Below are 23,141 nucleotides of genomic sequence, written 5' to 3' on the forward strand. Positions count from 1 at the left end.
ATGAATGCATAAAATAAGTGGAACAACAAATTGATGTTTTCTCTCTCTCTCTGTTCCCCTCTCTCTAAAAAAACAATTAAGTAAATATAATGCACGGGAAAAAACAGTATAAGAAAATATACATATATTCAACTTAACTGAAAACACAGATGCATTTGTCTTAATTTTCAGAATGCTGATAAAAAACACACAGTTAGCCGAAACGGGTTTGGCTCAGTGGATAGAGCGTCGGCCTGCGGACTGAAGGGTCCCAGGTTCGATTCCGGTCAGGGGCATGTACCTGGGTTGCGGGCACATCCCCGGTAGGAGATGTGCAGGAGGCAGCTGATCGATGTTTCTCTCTCATCGATGTTTCTAACTCTCTCTCTCCCTTCCTCTCTGTAAAAAATCAATAAAATATATTAAAAAAAAAAACAAAACAAAAAACAAAAACAAACAAAAAAACAAAACAAAAAAACACACAGTTATTTTAACAGAGCAACTTTCCCAGCTCTATGGCAGGGGAAAAGGCCATGGAGAACTATGAAGAGAGGAAGAAAACTGGGTTTTCATATATTTTACCTTATATCAGGCCTATGTATAAATATTTTTGCTTTTTCAATAGTGTCAACCAGCCGTATGTTCTTCACATGGATTGGATGCTGTAAATCCTCATTTAAAGGGTTAGTAATGAATATCACATTAGTTTCACCTGAACAAACATTCTTGAATCCAACAAATGTTGAACCTGAAATGTAAATAATAGAAAAATAATTACTTTCTATAGAGGAAGTGGTAGAGTTGCATTTCATGTACATTCCAGCAGACACATAATTTAATACTACCTTGAACATGAAGGTCTTACCTTACATGGAAGATGAATCCACCACCATATGTGGTAGATTGTTGTCTCCCTATATCAACACCACTGAGTAGTCATTTCCATATTTCTCTGTGCTTGGCCATGTAACTTGTTTTGGCCAATGGGACAAGGGCAATTGTGGTACTAGCAGATCTGAAAAGTGCTTGCATGTTAGGGCTCACTCTCCTTGTGCTCTAGGGAACTCTGTGAGTTTTAGCATGTTAATAAGCCTAGCTCAATCAGCCCCATTACTCCATTCTTGAAATGGACTCTGATTTATTTTCTTGTTATATTGAGCAGATTCATATACACATCCATTTAAATCATTTTTTTTTACTAACAATGAAACATTATTAGTTATACTCTATGTACTCTTTATAGCACTTAATTGAGATGTGTCAAGGACTATGTGTAAACTTGCCTGAAACATCCAAAAGGCCACTGATGGCGTTGTAACTCATGATCCCTGCGTGAGGCTTCCGGGGTGCCATGTTATGTACTGAAGCAAAGGTGGGCCAGCAAATCCCGCTTCTCCCTCCTTTCATAGAAAGAAGGCAGTTGATGAAACTTGAAAGTGCACTCATATGAACACCAAAATTAAATTCCTAATTTTCTACCTGATGGAGGTCTAGAACTCCGATGGGCAGCAGAAAGTTCAATATTGGGATCATCATTTGTTAGGAGATCAGAGCAATTGAATTCAGGGCTACTTCCAACAATTAATGAGCTCTGTGAAAAAATTCAAACAATACAGCTTTAATAATAGCTACTGCTAAGAGAAAACACAATAATTGGTAATACTGAATTGCACTATTGCAAAATACAATCTATAAGTTTCAGAAATGGATCATTAAACCCAGATGAAAAAGGGTGGAATGACTCAAAGTGGCAAAGGGAAGATGGATATGTACCAGGGGTCCTCAAACTTTTTAAACAGGGGGCCAGTTCACTGTCCCTCAGACCGTTGGAGGGCCGGACTATAGTTTAAAGAAAAACTATGAACAAATTCCTATGCACACTGCACATATCTTATTTTGAAGTAAAAAAACAAAACGGGAACAAATACAATATTTGTATTTGCATGTGGCCCGAGGGCTGTAGTTTGAGGACCCCTGAATTGTAGACAATTATATATAATGACATGTTCTGTTTCTAGATATACATTATGTCCAGGAAACAATAGGAACAAGAAGAGGAGGGAGTGACTTAAGCTACCTAAACTGCTTCAGGAAAAAATTCATAGAAGGAATGAAAATGTAACTAACTGGGGCAAAGTTAGCAGGTGATAATCAAGAAGAGGTGAGGGGCCCTGGCCGGTTTGGCTCAGTGAATAGAGCGTGGGCCTGTGGACTGAAGGGTCTCAGGTTCAATTCCAGTCAAGGGCCCATACCTCGGTTGCAGGCTCCTCCCCCCACCACCTGGGGGTGCATGCAGGAGGCAACCAATCAATGTGTTTCTCTTACAATGATATTTCTGTCTTTCCCTCTCTCTAAAAATCAATGGAAACATATCCTCAGGTGAGGATAAAAAAAAAAAAAAAAAAAAAGAAGAAGAGGTGAAGGAACTGGGGAGCAAAGGGAAGTATAGAAAGCTTCCTAGGAGAAGTCAATGAGAGCAAAGGTAGGAGGTTTGGGCTAGCTGGGGTAGAAGTCAAGGAGGTTGTTTATATTAATCCTCCAATAAGTTTACTCTTTTCATGTGGCTGTATTCATGTCTTACCTTAATTTGCACTGTTTTATTGGAAATTTGGTGAGATATGGCAGCTGGCATATAAATCATTGAAGAAATGGCCATTCCATTGTCAACCAGAGTCACGTTATGGATATACACACTCTCTGTGGTCTGTAATACAATTTATAGTTTACATAAGTACAAAACACAATCATAAAAGAAAACAAACAGTCATGATCTTCTATGAACTTACCTGAAAATAAATTCCATAATCCCAGCACATCCAAATGGTAAATCCCTGTATGAGAGAACATCCAGGAAGGCCGTCCTGGTTCATATAGATGCCATATAAACCCCCATGAGCCTCATTGTCAGACCACTTTTCCAGGGGGTTAGTCAGACCTTGGATGGAAACACAAAATGAGATAATTAAGATTATAAATCATGTCATATAGTTTTGTAAGCAGTGTCAGTCAAAGTTCAAATTCTTTTAAAAATTCAATATATAATTTTGACATAAATTTTAACAAGATGAACAAATATTTTCATGGTTCAGTCATTTATGATTTACTCTAGTTGGTGTTTATTCTCATCTAAATTGTCCCTTTTCTGTTATCTAGAATAATTGTATGCTCATTTGCAAAAGTTTGGTTTAGCGTTAGCACCCTTAACTTATTGTATCTGATAAAACTGAACACGAATTTCATTAGAAAGAGCATGCAATTGGATTGAAACAAGGCTGAACTTGAAACACAATGGCACCACTGGCTGGCTGTAAAACGCTTCCCCTGCCGACCTTTGTACTGGCAGTTCCTCTGGTCATTCCATTTTCAAGTTAAATATTACTTCTTTAGAAGGCTTTCTCTGACCACCTGATCCAAAGTAGCACCTCAGTCACTTTGCATAGCAATTAGAACTTTCTTCGCTTGATATTATGACTTATTTGACTTTATTATGACATCCACCTTCTCTCTTACTATAATATAAGCTTCATGACAGAAGCTCACTGACCGCCATATTCCTGGAGCTTAGAAGGTAATGCAGAGGTAGCTATTCATTAAATATTTGTTGAATTAATCTATTCATGATGTTTGCAAAGTTATTCAACCTCGTTGGACTTTAGTTTCTATATATATATATACCAAGCCTCTGTCAGGGTTGTTTCAAAATGAAATGAAATAGCCTCAATAAATGGAAACTATATTCATAATTAATATACAGGATAATTGATGTAGATTTTAATGAAAATTTTATGTACCTCCAAATCAGATCAGTAACCTTAATAACCCCTTCCTCACCATGCATAAATTTGAAGATTTCCTATAAAGAGCAGAGCCACCCCTAAATTATACTTAGTCCCCAAGGATCTGACTTCATCTTATCTTCTATTGCTTTTCCATTTTTCCCAGTCCTTTGAGATTGACATTTTGATGATGGTTTCCCAGGGTTCTATTTTGTTTTCTTCATAAGAAGCTGTTTGCATGTCTCTTTCTTGTTTCCACACAAGGTAACTAATGGGCAAGCATGGCTCCTCCCTTCCCAGCATCCTAGCTGCTCATTGTCTGGGAGATGAATTTGATAGGTTGATGTCCCATTCCAGGAACTTAAACTCTGAATTCCTCTGTGATGTTTCATGTTTCAGTGCTTGAAATCTAAAAACTCCTATAGACACTCTCAATTATTTAGGAATATCAATATTGTCAGTAAAAAATTCATGACATGATATCACGTATTAGTATATATTCATATTCACAGGTCATGTTTTGATTTTCAAAAAACCACACAACACTTCAAAGAAGTTATAGAGAAATTGCATATATTTACATTTTAAGTCAAAGAAAAGCTACTGGAAGCTATTGGGAACTAAAATATTTAATAAGAGCATATATCAAAAAATAAGTTAGGTAGGTTTATCCCTTCAAAATGTATCTTGCACAAGAATAAAATTAGGATAAGCCCAATAAGTTTTGAATTTATACAAAAAATGCTGATTTAAAGAATCTTGAAAATAACTATGCTGAGAAAAAAAACTGTAGAAGGAATATAAATTTTTCAGAGGAAAAATCCCATTACCTTTAACTAAGTAAGTTTCTTAGGAGACAAAGCCTTAAGTTCTATTATTTCTTTCACTTTTTGGATCTGATAATTCTTTTACTTTGTTGAAAAATCAAAAGGTTATAAATAGACAATAATAAGTCACCAGTGATCCTGTTCCCACTCAATTTCTATGTCTCTGTTTTTACACTTTGTGTTTCTTTATGTAAACACACATAACACATATGTTCTTGTTTTCTTCCCTTTTCCCCACAAAACATATACACAAAACAGTATCATGTATACTGTTCTGAAATTTTCTTTTTATCACTTTAGCATCCCCATATCAATACGTGGTATGTATCTTTTTTATTCTTTGACAGGGGCCTGGTGTTCAATGTTGAGCTTCGTTTAAGAGCCCACAGTTATTGGACACAGGTAGCTTTCAGGTTTCTGCTAGTACACAAAACGCTGTGATGAATAGCCTTGTTTACAAATGTTTTCTCTTACAGAGGCAACTGTTAGTTATATTACCAGAGTAGAAACGCTGACCAAAGGTAAATGCCTCTATCACTTTGGTAGCTATTGCCAGATTCCCTCTGTAGGTTACATAGTTTTGTCCTTCAAGCAGCAACGTGCAAATGTTCCTGTTTCCCTACAGTCTTGCCAACAGAGTAATTGTTCAGTTAGTTCTTGACTTTTGCTAATCTGATGGGAATATATCTGAGAACTGTGTGTTCATGTCCTTTGCTTTCCATGCTTTCAGGTTTTAACACAGAAACAGTGAGCATTTATTCCTTTATAAAGCAGACGCATGGAATAGTGGCACACCCCTATAGCATCTGTCTCTACATTTCGTTTTATGAAAGTGGGATGAGGTACTCCCTGTTCCAATACCAGCCAAATCAGGAACTGAAATTGCTGTTAGAGGTTTGGGATCATAAACGTGGAAAATAGTTGTCTTTAAAAGCCTATCCATTTTTTCTTTAGACCCAAGGGTATCTTGCAATAATTTGCCTTGTTGAGTCCTTTCAGTGCCCACAGAGAGGATATATCACATATTGAACTGACAACAATTTATTTTTAACGAATTGGGACAAATTATTTCCTAGTTTTAGTGACTCTCGGTCAAAAGACTTACTTGAGCAAGGCTCCCCGTCAATGCGGTATCCCGCCCTTCCAAATCCAGCCACGACGTTATTCTGTAAGACTGTATTGGTCCCTCTATTTATCTAGTGTAATGACAAAGAAATTGCTTTGGGTCAGGCTCTTTCACAATTAGAAAATGAGAGCCAGTAGGCAACACACAAGATGTCTAATTATGACTATACTTTCAGGAGGAAAATTTTAATTCAGTATTCACTCCATTCAAACTTATATTACAAATGAAGTATTGATATTACCCTGGGTTCTTGGTATAAAACCATCACTCGACTTCTCAGAAAAATACATTGAAGAGATTATTTATTTTTTTATACCTTAGACTTCTTAGGAAAATGCATTAAAGGGATTATTTTTTATTTCAGTAATAAAATCCACTGGATGTGGTTCAATATTTATAAGCTATAGGCTAAATTCCAGTATTATAGCAAGGTTACAAATATTTTGTCACTCTTTTTGGTTATATTCTGTTACCAATTTGATTTATTAAAAACAAGACAACCGAGGCAATTACAATGGACTATAAGATTCAATAGGGGCATTCAATACTTTAAATAAAATCTGCTATATTAAAAAACTGGGTAGCACGAGTATTAAGTAATGACTAAGCAATTTTATGAGCCAAGTCAAAGTGGTAGAAAATGAAAAGTACAAAGTACAGAAGGTCTAGTTCTTGTCTATAATGTCAGCAAAACATTTAAAACCTCGATTATTTAAAGCACACTAAACACCCTATTTTTAAAGATTATAATAAAATAGTCAAATGGTATTCATAAAAGTAAGTAAGTACCTTTTATTTAAAATGATACAGATAACTTTAAAGAACAGGAATTAACATTTTATTACATTCAAACATTTATAAATAGATGAAAGAGAACATTATTACCTCATAAATATATACTAAGTTCCAGGTTTCACATTTTACTGTAAGGTGATATTAATAGTTGCACAAAATCAAAGCCCAATCCTTATCCCATCTTTCAAAGAGAGCTATTTGTAATTCTGTTTTGTTCCTACGGCTTAGGTGACTAAAATAAAAACAAGAGGAAGCCATATTTCCTCTAGATCCTTTCTCTGTACTATTTTCATTTACAATATCATTCCGCATCTAAATAAAGACCAATAGTAATGGAAGAAATTTCATGGGAATAAAGAAGGGTCCAATAGTAATGTTAGATAAGAGTAAATAACCTTGCATATAGAATAAAAACCCATAGATGAGAAAAGGGTTGCAGAGATTCTATAGGCTGTTATTATAATTTTCCATTTGGAAGGAAACTAAATCCAGAGTCAAGTAGTAATATGTGCAAGGCACTCAGTCAGTTAGCAGCACAGAGACCCTGTACTGTAACCTGAGAGCAATAATTAATGTTAGAGAAGCAAAAATATAAGAGAACTATTTAAACTAGTGGGCATCAACACAAAGAAAAATCCAATGGCTGTTGGAGCTCACATTATCTTTTAAGAAAGTTCATTCAGTCCTTTAATTAGTTCATTTTACTAATTCATCAATCTTTAAGGAAGAAAGAGTTTTCAATAATATTTTGAGATTTATAATTTCTACAGAAATTATAATCTTCAATAAGGAAGTTATAATTTTGTATAATTATAAGTTTGTTTGCATTACCTCAATTGCTGCATGCCAGAGAGTTGAACTTAAATCTTTTCTGTTCTGATAGGTTCCTGGCCAAACCGAAAGTGCAACCAAGTTTCCTCGGACTCTGTTGGCATCCCCCCATATTCTTATGCCTGGAAAAAAATAAATCCCCCCAATACATGTACATTTGTAATAAGTATTATGGGTGATGTCTATGGGGAAAATTAGTTTTCTAGTTTAAGTCTGATAATTGAATCCCTTAGATTTTAAATTGAGCCCTCTGAACTCTGATAGTGAAACTCCACCTCTTTAATAGACTACCTGAATTAGGATCTTCTGGGTGCTTGTTAAATATGTGGGTTCACAGGTTCTACCTCAGGATTTAACAAATACATAAATAATTACATACATATTTTAAAAGTTTGTATTATATTCTTTAATGACATTTAAGAAAGAATAACCCCCTAAAATCAAATATAATTTTTATCAAATAACCCTTACTAGTGAATAAGCTTTTTGATTGACATCTGAGGAGTATTTTAAAAGTCATAGTAATTTAAACTATTGGTATTAGATAACTCTCATAAGATTGGGGTTTGGTAAATAATTCCTCTTGAGCTCTACTATCCACCATGGTATCCATAGCCTACTTTACATGACTACTTACATGTAAAGTAAGTATGATTAAATTAAGTACAATTAAAATTAAAAATCCAGTTCCTCAGTCACACTAGTCATATTTCAAGTGCTCAATGGCCACTTATGCTTTAGAAATTACCATAATAGCACAGTTATCAACCATTTCCATTCTCGAAGAAAGATCAGCTGGACAGCGTGGCCCTAGAGCTTACAGATAAGACTGTCTCAGAAAGATAAGTTATTAGTACCAAAATATTATTCTCTTACCTTCCCCCACTGTAAAGTGAATGATGTTATCTTCTATGTCCAATCCATCTGTCCCAAACACACCGATTGCTGGGGAAAAGCCATGGTGAAAAGCACAGCCTCGAATGTAAGATGAGCCACGTTCTTGAATCTATAAAACATTAGGATTCAGTGAATATTTAAAAAATAAAATGAAAATATATTTAAAGGAAAAATTCGAAGTAGGTGATTTTCAGGAAACACACCTTGATAAATAAAATACTCAATTTATATTCCATAAAAAGAGATGATTTCCCAGCAGGTCTTTTAATCCTGGGAAATGTCCACATATATTATGATTAAATAAAGCAAAAAATAAAGTATGCTTATTTTAAATGCAGGTAAAAAATTCTCACTTTGCTATGCATTTATATTTCTATCATTACCTATAAAATGCTAAGGTACTAAAATTTATTTTTTCAAAATAGTTAGTTTACTATACGATTAACAGAGATTTTCTTTTTCTTCAAAATTTGACATTCTAGGCAAGGAGTTATGACTCAACTTTCGATTGGAACTAGTCAATGAGTAGGTTAGGGGTTTCAATTTCAAACCTACAAGATTACTTTTTATTTCCACAAGAAATAAGCTCTCATTTTTCTTAAATCACCAGCCCTCACAGAATATTTATGTTCCCGCTTTGACAGAGACATGGATACACAGACATAGGTATTTTTCATCTGAAAAATTTAAGCAATACTCACTTTGTTTAATAGAAACTGGAAATATGTTTGGTATTTCAAAATAAAGTGAAGATGTTAGGTGCTATTATAGATGGTCAATCCTTTCACCTTCTCTGCTCCTTTTTCTATTTTTATTTAACTTACCCTAAATAAATGCATGAAATGGGTAGAATGAAATGCTACTATGAGTCTAAAACAGTTAATGGGAATACATCTAAGAAAGTTGTATTATATTATATCATAGTCTTAGTAATCATAAGCTATGTCTATTTAGTAAAGATAAATGAAAATCAAATCAAAATCAAAATATTTTACTTTGGATATATGCAAAAATTCAACATAAAGTACAAACCTGTCCTAGGTTAAGAAACGTGACAGCATATCGTGGGTCCGTGCTGTCCCTGAAGCCTTCCTGGCCACTGTGATAAAATTCCACATCACTTATCCTTGCATTTCCTGTGGGAAGGGGGCAGTTAAATTCATTTTTTCTTGAAAAAATATAAAACATTTTTTAAAAATCTACAAAAGCTGTAATTTTTCCCATTACAAACTTGTTTTCAACTCTTTCATGGGAATCTCATTAGTTTTTCATTGCTCCTTTAATCTAAATGAGGCAGTATTTCTGAACTTTTTTTTTCACTACCCCCCAGAGCCTTCTTAGGCATTTTTTCCTAATAGCTTCCCCTCCCCATGAAGTTTTAATAACACAGATATACTATGCATCTGTTAATGTATGGTGGCCCTTTGTCGGACTACAAACCATTGCGTTAACTAAGGGTATTTTTATCCCTCAAGGACCAACTTCACCCCTTGGTGGTGATATTGTCCCCGTTGAGAATATATGACATAAGGCATGAGATATAATTCACGTGACATTTCCATTTTGATGTTCTAAAGAGCCTTTCCGGGCATTATCTTTACATAACCTCTCTAGAATATGCACTGCCAACTATCTGCTCATCAGTTTATCATAAGTACCACTGAGCTGACAAAAGCCAATTTCATAGATTAGTAATAACAGCAAAAACAGCCCATGAGGGATTGCTCTGTGCCAACGCTGTACTAACTGCTGGCAGTGGGTGGTTTAATTCTCATGCAACATCCTATGAGTTAGGAACTTTTATTACTCCTATCTTTTATGGAAGAAAACTGAGGCACAGAGATCCATGGCTGGTAAGAAACCAGTAAGATATAGTCCTTGCTTCAAAACTGATATTTAATAAAATGCATTAGAGAGGAGTTATTTTGCACGAGAAGGAAAAAACCGGTATAGTGGGGAACATAAGGTTAATATAATAAAGACAGAGAAGAAATGGTTATCACAGACCATGTGGGCCTACAAAGCCATTGCTGTGTTTTCTTCATTTACATCACAAAACAATAGGAGCTGGGAAAGGTTGTCATGGGAATAGGGCTCATCTTGGGACTTTAAGTGAGACAGACATGGATTACTAGAGCAATTTACCCCTCTAATCATCTATTTCTTTATCTTTATCTTGAAAAGAGGGACAACATTGTAATAATTATGTACGATGTCAGGTGAGTGCTAGACTTCTTAGGTGAATCACTTAGTAAGTTATATAAGTGCCTGTACTGTGCTGTACACCTGTAATTGCAAAATAAAAAAATTAAAAGGGGGGCAATATTTATGCCATAGTACGATGGGTATTAAATGAGATCATATGTGCAAATGTTTAGCCCAATGCCTGAAATCTTGTATCATGTCACTAATAAAAAACAAAACAGTGAAATAAGCCAGTCAGAGAAAGATAACTATCACGTGATCTCACTCATTTGTGGAATATAATGAACAACATAAACTGATGAACAAAAACAGATCCAGAGACAGAGAAGCATCGATCATACCATCAAACCTCAGAGGGAAGGTAGGGGAGGGTGGGGGTAAGGGGAAGAGATCAACCAAAGGACTTGTATGCATGCATATAAACATAACCAATGGACACAGACACCAGGGGGGTGAGGGCATGAGTTGGGAGGTTGGGGTGGTGGGGGGATAAGGACACATATGTAATACCTTAATTAATAAAGAAAAAAATTCATATTGGAAAAAAACAAACAAAAAAACACAAAACAAATAAAAACTTGTCACCTTTGGAGTTAACAAGGGGAAAGAATCAAGCATATTTCTTACATTTCCTATATAAACTGTCCCTCAAAGTAGTCAAATAATTGTTTGGAGGAGCTTCTCTTTATAGAGATATTCTAGATTATAAATGAGGGAACAGTATAATTAAAATATCACCATTTTAAACCTCAGTAGTTTAATCCAGGCAATGATCATGAATGGCTGCTAACATCTCAAAAGGAGAAACAGTTATACATTATGTGCTTACTAATGAAAAATTATACCATCAACTATGAAGAGTTCTTGCATAAAAAATGAATCTGTATCTGATCAGTTTTCTAGTTCTAACCTACACATGCATAGAAAATATAAGTGAGACAGAAACAACTTAAATTCTAGGAATGCAATCCCTAAATCCCAGAATGTTGGAAACACTATAGGACAAATGACCCATTTCCTTTTATCAATAAAATGCAAGGAAAAAGAAATGAATCAGAGACATTTAAGATTCATAACCAATTGCAACATGGATCTTATTTAGATCCTGATTTGAATAAAGAGAGCACAAAGGAAGGAGGAAAGGGAAGAAAAGGAAGGGATAGGAAAGATAGGGAAGAGAAGGGAAAAAGGAAGGAATGAAGGAAGGAAGGGAGGGAGGAAGGAAAGAAGGAAAATGATGAATAAACTGGAAGAATTTGAACAATCACTTGATGATAAGGAACTATTATCATTTTTAAATCTGATACCTACAGATATTTTTTAAAAAGTCTTAGAGTTATACTCTGAAATGTTTCTAGATTAAATAATATGTGGCTGCTTCATTCACAATAGTGAAAATAAGAAAACAATCTGAGTGTCCATCAACAGATAAATAGGACAAGGAAGATGAGGTATATGTAAACAACAGAATATTATTCAGCTACGAAAAAGCGGGAACTCTCCAATTGCAACAATGTGCATGTATCTTGAAGGCATTACAATGAAGTAAGTCAGACAGAGAAATACAAATACTATATGGTATCACTTACATGTGGAATATTAAAAAAAGCTGAACTTGTAAAAACAGAGTAGAATAGTGGTCACCAGGGGCTGAGCGGGGGGAAAGTGGGAGAGATGGTTAAGGACATAAACTTACAACTAGAAGATAAATAAGTCCTAGAGATCTAATGGACAGCATAGTGATTATAGACAATCTATATATATAAAAGCTTAAGTGACCAGCTGACCGGTAGCTATGATGCGCATGATGTGCACTGACCACCAGGGGTCAGACGCTCAACACCAGAGCAAAAACCACAGGCCTGAAAACATGGAATAGACTGATGAATCTCAGAGGAAAGGGGTGAGGGGGGAGGGCAGAAAGAGATTAATCAAAGATCTTATATGCATACTAGAGGCCCGGTGCATGGATTCGTGTAAGGGTGGGGTCCCTCAACCTGGCCTATGCCCTCTTGCAATCCAGGACCACTCGGGGATGTCGGAGAGCTGGTTTTGGCCTGATCCCTACAGACCAAGTCAAGAGACCCCATCTAGTACTATATTATAAACTTCAAAGTTACTAAGAGACTAGATCTTAATTGTTCTAACCACACAAACAAGGAATAATTATGTGATGTGATAGAGGTGCTAGTTAACACTCTGATGGTAATCATATTGCAATATATAAATGTATCAAATCAACACATTGTACACCTTAAACTTACACAATATTATATGTTAATTACATCTCAATAAAAAATGTGGTTGCTTCAAAATAATCAAGTGGCTTAAATAGTGTGGTAGGGCATATAGATGACACAAGATTGGGGAAAGTTGGTAATTGTGGTAGCTGGTAATGGGATTCATTATACTATTTTCTCTATTTTTAGTATGTTTTGAAATTTTCCTTAGAAAATAACAGATCTGTTGTGCTTGTTATAAAATGATTTGTGATTGAGTGAGAAGCTGGACAAGCTATTATTTAAGGTCATTGTTAATTTGATAATTCTTACTGTCTGAAGTAAAACAAGTGGAATAATGTTGGGGATTTGGTATGGAAAGGTAGAAAATGGGCTATATAATCCCACTCAAAGCTTTATTTTTCCAAGTATCAAAAACAAGACACCAGGCCCAAAGCAGAGTCACTTATGCTAAGTCACACAACACTAAACTGAAATTTAACTTAACTACAGTTTTGGCTCTTCCAGAAATGAAATCTTAAATCAGTGAATCAGGAATGGCCCAATCAGCATCAGGGGTAATGTGCCTGATAAACCCTTGCCATCCCCTACAGGGAAAGTAACCTTTATTTATTTATTGATTAAAGTATTACAAATAGTAGTACATATATCTCCTTTTCCCCCCACTGACCTCCCCTCGGCCTCCCTCACCCCCTGGCACATGCCCTCACCCCCCTAGTATCTGTGTCCATTGGTTATGCTTATATGCAGGCCTTGCACTAACCAATTTGCTTTTTTACTGAGTATAACTTCCTTGTTCCTGTTCCCTTCTGCCTATAAATTCTTTCCTTGTGTACGGTTCTTCAGAGCTCCATTTGACCTGCTATACTGGATGCTGCCTGATGCATAAATTATTAGATAAGGCCAGTAAGATCTTTAAAACGTACTCAGTTGAATTTTGTTTCTTAGCACAGGAGATCCTATAAAGATGTGAGAATTACTGAAGAACTGACTCCACATAGAAAAGACTGGGCTATATTTCATCTAGAAAAAGAAACTGAATTTGTACCAACCTTTAAAAGTCATCATATTTTCAGTGAATGAGCTGATCAGGACACGTGCACCAAATGATTCCTGGAACCAACCTGGATAGTCTTCACCAAGTATTTTGATGTTCCTGCTCAGTATCCCAACATCAGCTGCTAATGTGTAGCTCTGACGTGTTCCAGGAACTTGGTATCTTTCACCTGCAACAGGACAGCTAGGTTATTACCAATGCTGAGAAATTCCCATCTTCATTCGTTTATTTGCTGTTCATAGGCTACATAGCTTTCAAATATGCCAAAAGTTAACACAAATGCGTAAATTGATTAACATTTTATACTTAACACACATAGATGGCAGACTGAAATTATGATAGGTTTTTAATAAAACAAAATGTAATCAAAAGTATTTCTTTTTTTAAAAAATATATTTTATTGATTTTTTACAGAGAGGAAGAGAGAGGGATAGAGAGTTAGAAACATCGATGAGAGAGAAACATTGATCAGCTGCCTCCTGCACACCCCCTACTGGGGATGTGCCCGCAACCAAGGTACATGCCCTTGACCGGAATCAAACCCGGGACCCTTGAGTCTGCAGGCTGATGCTCTATCCACTGAGCCAAACTGGTTAGGGCCAAAAGTATTTCTTTTATATAAAAAGATTATTATAATCAGCAACGAAGTTATTGCTTCGTAGGAAGTTTGCAATCACTTTATACACATATACACTGTTGTAAGGCAAGTTGAGAGGCTGCTTGAAATTCTAACAGATGAGGAAGTGAGGTAGAGAAGTAAAAGAATTTGCCCAAGGCTGTGTGGAGAATCAGCAAAACATCGATATTACCTCTCCTGACCGCAAACCTTGGTTTGTTCCACTTTTCCTGGACATATTTTGTATCAATCACAATTCTTTGTAAATACCAGTAGCATAGCAAACATAGTGTATACACTTGCATCTTAACGATCTAGAAAACATAACCTAAATTCCACTCTACATTTCTGGAAATGTTAGTCAAAACGTTAAGACAGGCAGGTACATTTCAAACAGAGAGAAATGTTTGGTAGTTTAAAGGAAAAACTCAAAGACTATATAATGTCAAACTTCCAAAACTTTTTGTTTTACGATCAAAATGTTCTTCAACGAAAACTTTTCTTTTTGATTTAAAGGAAAATAGGAGATATAGAATGATAGCCATATATGCTTCTATTAAAATACTGCTTTAAAATGTTCCCTTAAGTTTCTTTTTCATGCAGGTCACAAATCCACACCGCCTTACAGCTGGAGTTCTCACGAACACCAGAGCATCTAAGTGGTTTTCTGACATCCTCCTCCTGTCTGCTTCCACGTCCTGGGATTCCGAGGAAAGAAGCAGGTCAAATGGGGGAAGGGTGGGTGCTGGGAAGGCCCTGACCCTACAGGCTGAGATTTGGTCTTCAGTTGATTCTGAGGAATTCCTTCTTTCCTGGAGAATTACGGTTTACCATTTGGGTGTAGTTTGTTTAAATGCAGTTTCAACTGAGGAATGTGCCAATGAAACCAATCAGGACAAAGATGCTCTCGGATCAAGGGTTTTCAAATGTTAGTGTGCCTAAGTCACCTAGAAGCCTGCTTAAACAGAAAGTGACACCTTACCCCACAGAATGAGAGAATGCAGTGCAGTAGATCTTTGCTGTATATTTGCTAAATGAAAGAATGGCTATAGCAGGGACTCTTCCTAGCCAGCATGTAAACAGTAGCAACCCTTGCGGACCAGTGTCAGTCTGTGTGAAATGCTCTTCTAAAATAATTGTGAGATGTTTCATGGAATAATTGTAATTACAGAGAAAAGCACTAAAATGTGACGACTTTAAGACATTTTAATTACATATCTTTTTGGTTAAAGAACAACCACTTACCAAGGTGAGTGTAGGAAAGGGGCTCATTGAGAATGAGAATTTTGTGACCATGCAGGATTTTGGCGATGCTTCTGGTTTCTGTCTGGTGGATATCATAACTCGTGGTTGTTATCACAATCTCTTCTCCCTCCTTAGGAAAAATCAAGTGCCAAATACAAGAACAATTTTAAAAATAGGTTTATATTTCTTACTAACTACTCAAAATTCTAATTTATTTATATCTGGTTAGAATCAGGGTATTGTCACAGAAAAAAACACCTATATACTTAGATGTCTAAAATAAATATGCTTCTCTTTGATATTATGAATTCTAAATTTTGAATTATCTTAGAATTTTCTTACATTTAATTCAGTCATTTAATAAAATCAGGCTATACAATTAAAAAATAAATAAATAAATCATATTTTTATTAAAAAGCTGATGAGAACAATACTCTTTAAGACTTAAAATTTTTTTCCAAGGATTTTAAAAATTAGTTAACTATCATTTGAATTCCTGAAAGGTAGGAAAGAGAAATCTTAAAAAGCAAGAAGACCAAGTCTTAGAATCTGTATTTGTATACGACAAGTTCCTTCTTGTCATCTAAATCTCTGCTCAAATGTACCTGTAGGGGAGGGAAAAAAATATTTTCCTCTACCCTCCTAAGTTCTTGGCTGGGACCCCTGTAGCAAAAGACAGATTAACAAGAGTAAAGCATCTAAATTTATTTAACCTAAATTTTATGGGACACGGGAGCCTTCATAAGGAAGTGAAGATCTGAAGAAATTGTTATTCCTGAGTGTTTCCATGCTAGGTTTCATGACGAGGGACAGTAGTGGGAAAATGTGACAGGTTATGAGTTCAGTGCAATAAACTGGGAGAACTAGCAAGGTTCATTCCAATTCTTCTTTGTGTCCCTTTGTCTTCAGAGATAAGGATGGTCTTTTCCTCTGGGTACAGGGAAGGCACCTCACACATGAAGGTTTATGATCTGTTTCAGGGGAAAGTAGAAAGTCCTTCCAGCACAGGCTGTTTCTCAAATTCCTTCATCTTAAAATATTTAAGGTTTTGGGACAGCATGTCTTGAATTTAATATTTTTGAGTAGCATGTCTTGAACCCCATCTTACCCTTGACAGACGCTTTCTCTGGTCACCCTATTTAATGTTATCTGCCACCCTCTACTAAGGTAGTCTGTCTCACAATACCTGTTTTATTTCCTTCATCACGTGAATCATAGTCTGAAATTAACACATTTATGTGTTAATTTCGTGTCTGCTTCTCCCATCCCAATGTAATGTCCACTATAGTTTGACCAATTTCTTCACCACTGAATCCTTTGATCAGAAAATGTCTGACACTTGGTTAGATATTTAATTAGATAATTAATATGTAAAACATATTAATTGGGTAAATAATAAAAACTATTAATTAGAGAATTAATAGGGATATTGAAATCATTTAAGTACCATCTAAAAAATAATTACAACTCAACTATCACAAATAAGAACCTATTGTACATAGATTACAGTACCTCCCAATAAATCTTCTTTCTATTTACCAACTTTAAACTACATTAAGCGAGCCAACCCCATTGATGATTTTTTTGATTTACTCAGACTAAGCCTTTCTTTGTTCTGTGACTCAGTAGAAGGGGACTGGCTGAGATCTGAGAGCTTGGAAAAGGAGTCAATCCATTTCCCTGACCTTTCAGCATTAAAAAGAATATTTGTAAAACACGTGAGTCAATGGCCTATGCACACTTATTGTTATAGCAGAGATGGAATTGCCACCACTGATTTTACCAAACTTGCATTTAACACAGGCATTATTTGAATATCATTGGGCATCAGGATTTGTTTTCTTTCCCAGTGGTTAACATGTAAAATAAACAAATTAGAAGTAAAGAGAGAACTAAGATAACAATAAAATGTACTTAAAACAATTTCTTGTTTCTGTTTTGCAAGAATTTGTAGTAAACAAATATTTTTACCCCCAAACTTTCACATTTCCCTTTCATACTAATATATACATGTTGTTCTTTACATGTTCTGAAGGACCTTTGACACCACAATTTTTAAATGCCTGCTATCAGATCAGCATTTTGAGTGCAAGCTAATTGCAAAATACACATTTCTCAACTGGCTAATCATGTGAGAAATAAATGTCCACGAGAATAAAGAAGAAGCCTTTTTTACGTTGACCCACTGTGTGTGTTCACTTTCCACCACATAGTGTGTCCTCTACCTGCCAATCCACAGCATCCATCAGAGACAGGACTTTGGAACCTGCCTCTGCGGTTTCTGAGAGTTTAGTTTTATATATCAAACGTGGAAGTCCATGAAGGTCCAGCTCACCAAACACCCCTGCAGGAGAAAAGCACACTGCTGCTTACTCACCACACAGTACTGAGTTAGGTGCTGAAATAAAATGAAACTGTTCTTGATATATTCTAATAAGCGACTGAACATTTTAGAATGAATGAAACCAATTGGGGTCATCTGCTCAGGGCTTTGACACTTTGATTCACTTCTAGGAACAGAAGTGAATAGACATTAAGGCAAGTACACAAGAATATATGAATGAAGATGCTTAGTTCAACAATATTTGAAAATATGAGGAAACTAGAATTAATTAAATTGTATAGAAGGATGGGATAAACTGTAATATACTAATTCCATGGTGCAATATGCTATAAAAGGAAAGGGTGTTATCTGCAAGTATTGATCTGGAAAGACATCCATAACATTTAGGAAAAAAAGCACTAAAATGTGAAAAGAATTATTGCTTCTAGAAAAGAAAGATTATGAAGAAAGCCAGATTGGAGATGTATAATGGGCATATGGGGAGATTGGTTAATGTTAGTTTTATAATGAATTATATTTTGGTTTAAAATATACACATCTATATCTAATTTAATATAACATGATTTAATTTTGAAAAATCTCTGCCACTTTTATAATCCTTTACTATAAATAAATATTTGTAAAAGCTTCTGAACCATACAATCATGAACTAATAATACTATTTTAAAGTACATTCTTAAAACTGATATGCATGATACTTTAATGTCTGGAAACACATACCTAAGACCTTTGATCCTTGATTTGGTCCTTCTGAGAAAGCCCACTCTGGAGTAGAATGATTTCCTCTGAGAACAATCTGTAATTCTCCTTTAAAAGGGTTATCTTCCCAGCCACCAATTAATCTACCTCCCTGCAGTGAAGCAGAAAATTGTCAATACTTAAAAACTGAGCAGAAAAAATTTCCCCCATAAAAAAGGAATTGGGAAGACTAGAAGCCTTGTCTAGTGAAAATGAATAAATTCTGTTATCCAAAGAACAGTATTATAACTGGAAGTGACCTCAACTTAATCTACTCACTATGGGATAGGCAATTTAATTTCCCAAGTTCAAGTTCAATATCTATTTACTTTCAGAACTGGACCTAAAACTGGAACCTTTTAAGACCTAAACTACTGCAGTTTGAACAGATCCCACTGGGTTGTAAAATAATATGGCCTATATATAATACATCCCTCTACTTACATCCAAGCTGTGCCATTTATGAGCCATCATTGTTAGTAATAAAAGCTATTACTAAATGCTTGCTGATTCTATGTCAGGCATAATGTGTAAGGCTTTACCTATATTGTACCACTTAACCTTTACACTAAACTCATGAATTGGTATTATTCACACTTTATAGGTAAGAAAACTGATGCTAAAAGTAGTTGAAAAACTTTTCCAAGGTTACCCAACTATTAAACAGTGAGGCAAGGACTCAATCATAGCTTTAATTTGCCTCAAAGCTCACACATGTAACTAAAATATCACACCTTTAAAATATTAAAAGCTCAGTTTTAACAAAGAAAATCTACTATACATTTTTATTTTTTAACTAGAGGCCTGATGCATGAAATTCGTGCAAGGGGCTTGGCCTTCACAGCCCTGGCTTCGTTTGGAATGTCGTCCTTCCAGAAGGACATTGGGAAGGTCATTTGGCTGTCCAGTCTAATTAGCATTTTACCCTTTTATTATTATAGATGGTGTTAATAACTTTTTGGTTAGGCCATTCTTTTAAATGAACAATAATAAAAGACTGTCTGGCTGGTGTGGCTCAGTGTTTGAGCATCGACCTATGAACCAGGAGGCCATGGTTTGATTCCTGGTCAGGGCACATGTACAGGTTGCGAGCTCGATCCCCAGAATGAAGCATGCAGGAGGCAGCTGATCAATGATTCTTTCTCATCATTGATGTTTCTATCTCTCTCTCCCTCTCCCTTCCTCTCTGAAATCAATAAAAATATATTTTAAAGTATATAATAATAATAATAATAATGATAAAAGACTGACAGAACAATTAGACTGATTCTAGGGGTGGGGAACCTTTTCTCTGCCAAGGGCCACTTGGGTAGTTATAACATCATTTGTGGGCCATAGAAAATTATTAACTTAAAAAGTATCCTGTTATATTTGGTCAAACATTTAATTAACTCACTCCTAATGCCTTGGCAGGGCCAGACCAAATAATTTCATGGTCCTTGTATGGGCTGGGGCCAGACATTTCCACCCCTGGGTTAAATGGTTACATGATCAAGACCATCTGAGGTTTCTGAGAATGAAGTGATCTAAACTACTGAAATATTTTATTAATCTGATTCTGTTTTCATAATTCCACCTACATTCAGTCATTTTGAAATACTTTTTGTTTTCTTTATTTTAAAAAAATGTATCTTTATTATTGAAAGTATTACAGATGTCCCGTTCTCCCCCATAAACCCCCTCTGCCTTGCACCCCCCCTCCCCCTTAGTCCTTCACTGCCCTATTGTCTGTGTCAATACGTTATGCATATATGTATATAAATTCTTTGAAAAGGCTTAAAATCTTTTAATTTTTCCCAGGACTCCTGGGCATTCTCTGTTGGTTGGATCAAGCTGTGAATTTAACTGTACCTTATAATAACACAACTATCTTTGTAGGACTGGAAATGAGCAAACCTTACACTAAAAGCAGCATGATAATCACTCTGTAAGGAATGCTTAGTCCACAATATAAAGAAGAGAAGAAATATACTAGACTTCAAGGGCAAGAGCCAGCTGTGTTTTTGTTTTTGTTTTAACCTATTGAATATGCTTTCTTATAATTTTTCAGTAAATCTCCAACATTTTAGAATTTGGTTAATAAATGATAAGACCTTTACTCTTACCTGCAGTGATATGTAGGTAGCATTCAAAACGACTTTTCTGTAAGAAGACTCTGCAGCTTCCACATTATGTTTATCTTCCAGTTCTAGAACCCCCCAAATAATGAGCCTTTCCAGTGGTGGGATATCTGTGTCTGCTACAACCCATGTTCCTATAAAACAAGACTTTAATATAAGAAATATAATCCCAAGATTATAGCCTATAGACAAAACTTTGGCAACCTTCTCAGCGAGTCTTGGTTTTGAAGTGAGTAACCCTTTCCCCACACATTGACTGATTCTTGTCTCCCAAGAAAATCTATATTCTTAATACTCAGGTTTAAGTTCACATGAAACCCAGAAGGCATCTGTTATCCAGGACACGATAACAGAATCCATCGCCACATTTGCTCTTTCCTGAGGTGTGCTTTATAGAGGAGGAATGCTAACTATTGTGTGGCATCTATCCCAAAGTTGCATAAACACAAGCATTTTACTTCTTTTTGTATTTACCTTCAGGGATAACCACATTTGCTCCTGGGTGAGGTTTGGTATAATTATTTTCCCGAGATGATTGCCAAAAAGAATCATTTGACCATAAGCTGAAAACAAAAGAAAAGTTGTCCATTAAATATTATCTTTCTGGTTCTAATTACCATCTCCTGAGGGTGTAGCACTACACTAGATGATTTGAGGATGCTAGAATGCAAATTAAATAGTTTATAACTTCACTAAGTAAACAAGCTAATATGTAAAATTAGTAACATACTCAACACACATAACTGCCTATATAATTTTTTTCTCCATTGAAGAAAACATCTTTTCCACCACAATCTGAATTACTTTTTCTCCCACTAACTCCTTATTGTGATACACGAATTTTGCTGCTCAAGATGTGTCACCAAAGAGTTCTGTGATCTCAGGTAATTCACTTAAGGTCACTGGACTTCACCTATATAATAAGGGAATTGGTCTAGTAATTCAGATCTAACATTCTGCCAGTCTGAGATTCCACATAATTTCTGTAAGGTTTTTCCATTTTCTCATCAGGGTCATTGTCAGGCTCAAGGGAAGCAATGAGTGTGGAAGTGCTTTGTGACCCACGAGGCACTGTGCAGGGGGGCACCCAGCAGTGACATATGAAAAGGTTCATGTCAAGTGCAACTGAAGGTAGTAAACAGAAGGCCTATGTACTTGTATGTGGCTGGTCGCTTCCTGGGAATTGGATTTCTTGATGGCGGATGTACAGGAAAGCAATCCTGGAGAACGCAGCAGTAAGCTTGGAAATTAATAATAACATCTTTCACATCAGGATCCAGGTTCCCAGACACGGGCTGGCTTTGAGGAAGGTCATTTCTCCCCGACACTAAAAGTGAAGTAAAGCAGTTTAAATTAACATGATGACCAAAGTACTCAAATGTAAGCAAAATCATAGCTATTTGAAAATATTCTTTAGATAGTAACTTGGTACAATTCAAATGAGTAGAATTTATATGGAGAAATTCTCACAAACTGCATGTTTTATTGAGAAGCATGTAGTCCAAGTATCTTGAAAAATGAATATTTTACAATCTAAAAATTATTTTAAAACATTTTTATTTTCAAAAATAATTAAATAATAAAAATGAAAACGAAATATATGATGACAACTTCCATTGTACTCATTACCTCTAATTTTGTGAAATAAATTTTGGGGCCACATTTAAATTAAAAATGTTTGTGTCATCTCCAAACATAAAATGTAAGATTTTAGTTCAACACAAGGCTTTCCCAGCATCAATTTCACCTCCAGTCCTTTCATTCAACAAACATTTCTTGAATCCTGCTATATAATTGTATAACACATTTGCTCATTAAGCAATTTTTCTCCTCCTTTAGACAAAGCATTAGATAAAATAACCACTTCTGGCTAATGAATACAGACCCAAGTAATACAGAGTGCTAGTGTTTGCTTCAAGGTGCCAGTCTCCATTCTTGCTGGTATTCCAGCTCAAGGGGTTTGAGGAGCCATTCCTCATATCAATAACATTAAACATATCAGGATTTTGAGTGAAGTTATGAGATATGATGACATAGTCTTCTTCCTATAAAAGTTTACAAAAAAGTGACTTGTTTTATGTGTTAATTCCCTCCCTAATATACATTAATTAAGATGACAGAATTAGCCCATACATTAGGACAAGTTTTGGTTTTAGTTTCTTTTTCATCTTGCATTTATATTTTATTAACATTTTATATGTCTATAGCAATAATGCTAACGCTGTCACTAAAGCAATAAAAGCCTCTCTCTCTTTACATATATACACACACACACACACACACACACACACACAGTGGGGCCTTGACTTACGAGTGTCCCGACTAACGAGTTTTTCGAGATACGA

At 35.5% G+C, this 23,141-nt stretch overlaps 1 protein-coding gene across 1 annotated transcript in view; it reads right to left on the bottom strand.

Moving 5' to 3' along the window:
* Nucleotides 1-23,141, bottom strand: part of PKHD1L1 (PKHD1 like 1) — a 127,851-nt gene that overhangs the window by 19,797 nt on the left and 84,913 nt on the right. The window contains exons 52-68 of the mRNA XM_070392754.1: nucleotides 22,682-22,841; nucleotides 21,952-22,123; nucleotides 21,271-21,359; nucleotides 20,782-20,930; nucleotides 18,659-18,788; nucleotides 17,820-17,938; nucleotides 15,595-15,724; nucleotides 13,729-13,902; nucleotides 9,264-9,367; nucleotides 8,211-8,340; nucleotides 7,335-7,456; nucleotides 5,688-5,778; nucleotides 2,766-2,914; nucleotides 2,561-2,683; nucleotides 1,459-1,570; nucleotides 1,263-1,379; nucleotides 562-727 (exon numbers count right to left, since the gene is read on the bottom strand). Coding sequence (XP_070248855.1) covers nucleotides 562-727; nucleotides 1,263-1,379; nucleotides 1,459-1,570; nucleotides 2,561-2,683; nucleotides 2,766-2,914; nucleotides 5,688-5,778; nucleotides 7,335-7,456; nucleotides 8,211-8,340; nucleotides 9,264-9,367; nucleotides 13,729-13,902; nucleotides 15,595-15,724; nucleotides 17,820-17,938; nucleotides 18,659-18,788; nucleotides 20,782-20,930; nucleotides 21,271-21,359; nucleotides 21,952-22,123; nucleotides 22,682-22,841 — 2,237 coding nt within the window. The remainder of the gene's footprint in view (nucleotides 1-561; nucleotides 728-1,262; nucleotides 1,380-1,458; nucleotides 1,571-2,560; nucleotides 2,684-2,765; nucleotides 2,915-5,687; nucleotides 5,779-7,334; nucleotides 7,457-8,210; nucleotides 8,341-9,263; nucleotides 9,368-13,728; nucleotides 13,903-15,594; nucleotides 15,725-17,819; nucleotides 17,939-18,658; nucleotides 18,789-20,781; nucleotides 20,931-21,270; nucleotides 21,360-21,951; nucleotides 22,124-22,681; nucleotides 22,842-23,141) is intronic.

The sequence above is a fragment of the Myotis yumanensis genome, unplaced genomic scaffold (assembly GCF_028538775.1).
Source record: "Myotis yumanensis isolate MYYU_CA2020_CCGP unplaced genomic scaffold, mMyoYum1.0.hap1 SCAF_15, whole genome shotgun sequence".
Taxonomy (NCBI): Eukaryota; Metazoa; Chordata; class Mammalia; order Chiroptera; family Vespertilionidae; genus Myotis; species Myotis yumanensis.